Below are 275 nucleotides of genomic sequence, written 5' to 3' on the forward strand. Positions count from 1 at the left end.
GCTCCGTCCCCGCTCTCCTGTCGCCTCCCCCCGCCGGCAGCCGGGCCGTTCCCTCCTTCCCTCCCTCGACCATGTCGTCGCCGTCGTCCGGAGAGCGGTACGAGGAGGAGGAGGAGGAGGAGGAGGAGGACGGCGCCTACGAGAGCCAGGCCAAGCGGCTGAAGCCCAGCGCCGCTGCCGAGGAAGGCGAGATCGAGTACAGCGGCGCGGAGGAGAGCGAGAGCCGGCGGGACAAGCCGGCCCCGCCGCGCGGCGGCGGCTTCTCGGGCGGGGTG

General features: G+C 74.5%; 1 protein-coding gene across 1 annotated transcript in view; it reads left to right on the plus strand.

Moving 5' to 3' along the window:
- Positions 1-6: 6 nt before the first annotated feature.
- Positions 7-275, plus strand: part of HNRNPLL (heterogeneous nuclear ribonucleoprotein L-like) — a 28,146-nt gene continuing 27,877 nt past the window's right edge. Inside the window, exon 1 of the mRNA XM_010562448.1 lies at positions 7-272. Within this exon, the coding sequence (XP_010560750.1) occupies positions 72-272 (201 nt within the window). The 5' untranslated portion in view covers positions 7-71. The remainder of the gene's footprint in view (positions 273-275) is intronic.

This window comes from Haliaeetus leucocephalus, unplaced genomic scaffold (genome assembly GCF_000737465.1).
Source record: "Haliaeetus leucocephalus isolate CR32 unplaced genomic scaffold, Haliaeetus_leucocephalus-4.0 Scaffold160, whole genome shotgun sequence".
NCBI lineage: Eukaryota > Metazoa > Chordata > Aves > Accipitriformes > Accipitridae > Haliaeetus > Haliaeetus leucocephalus.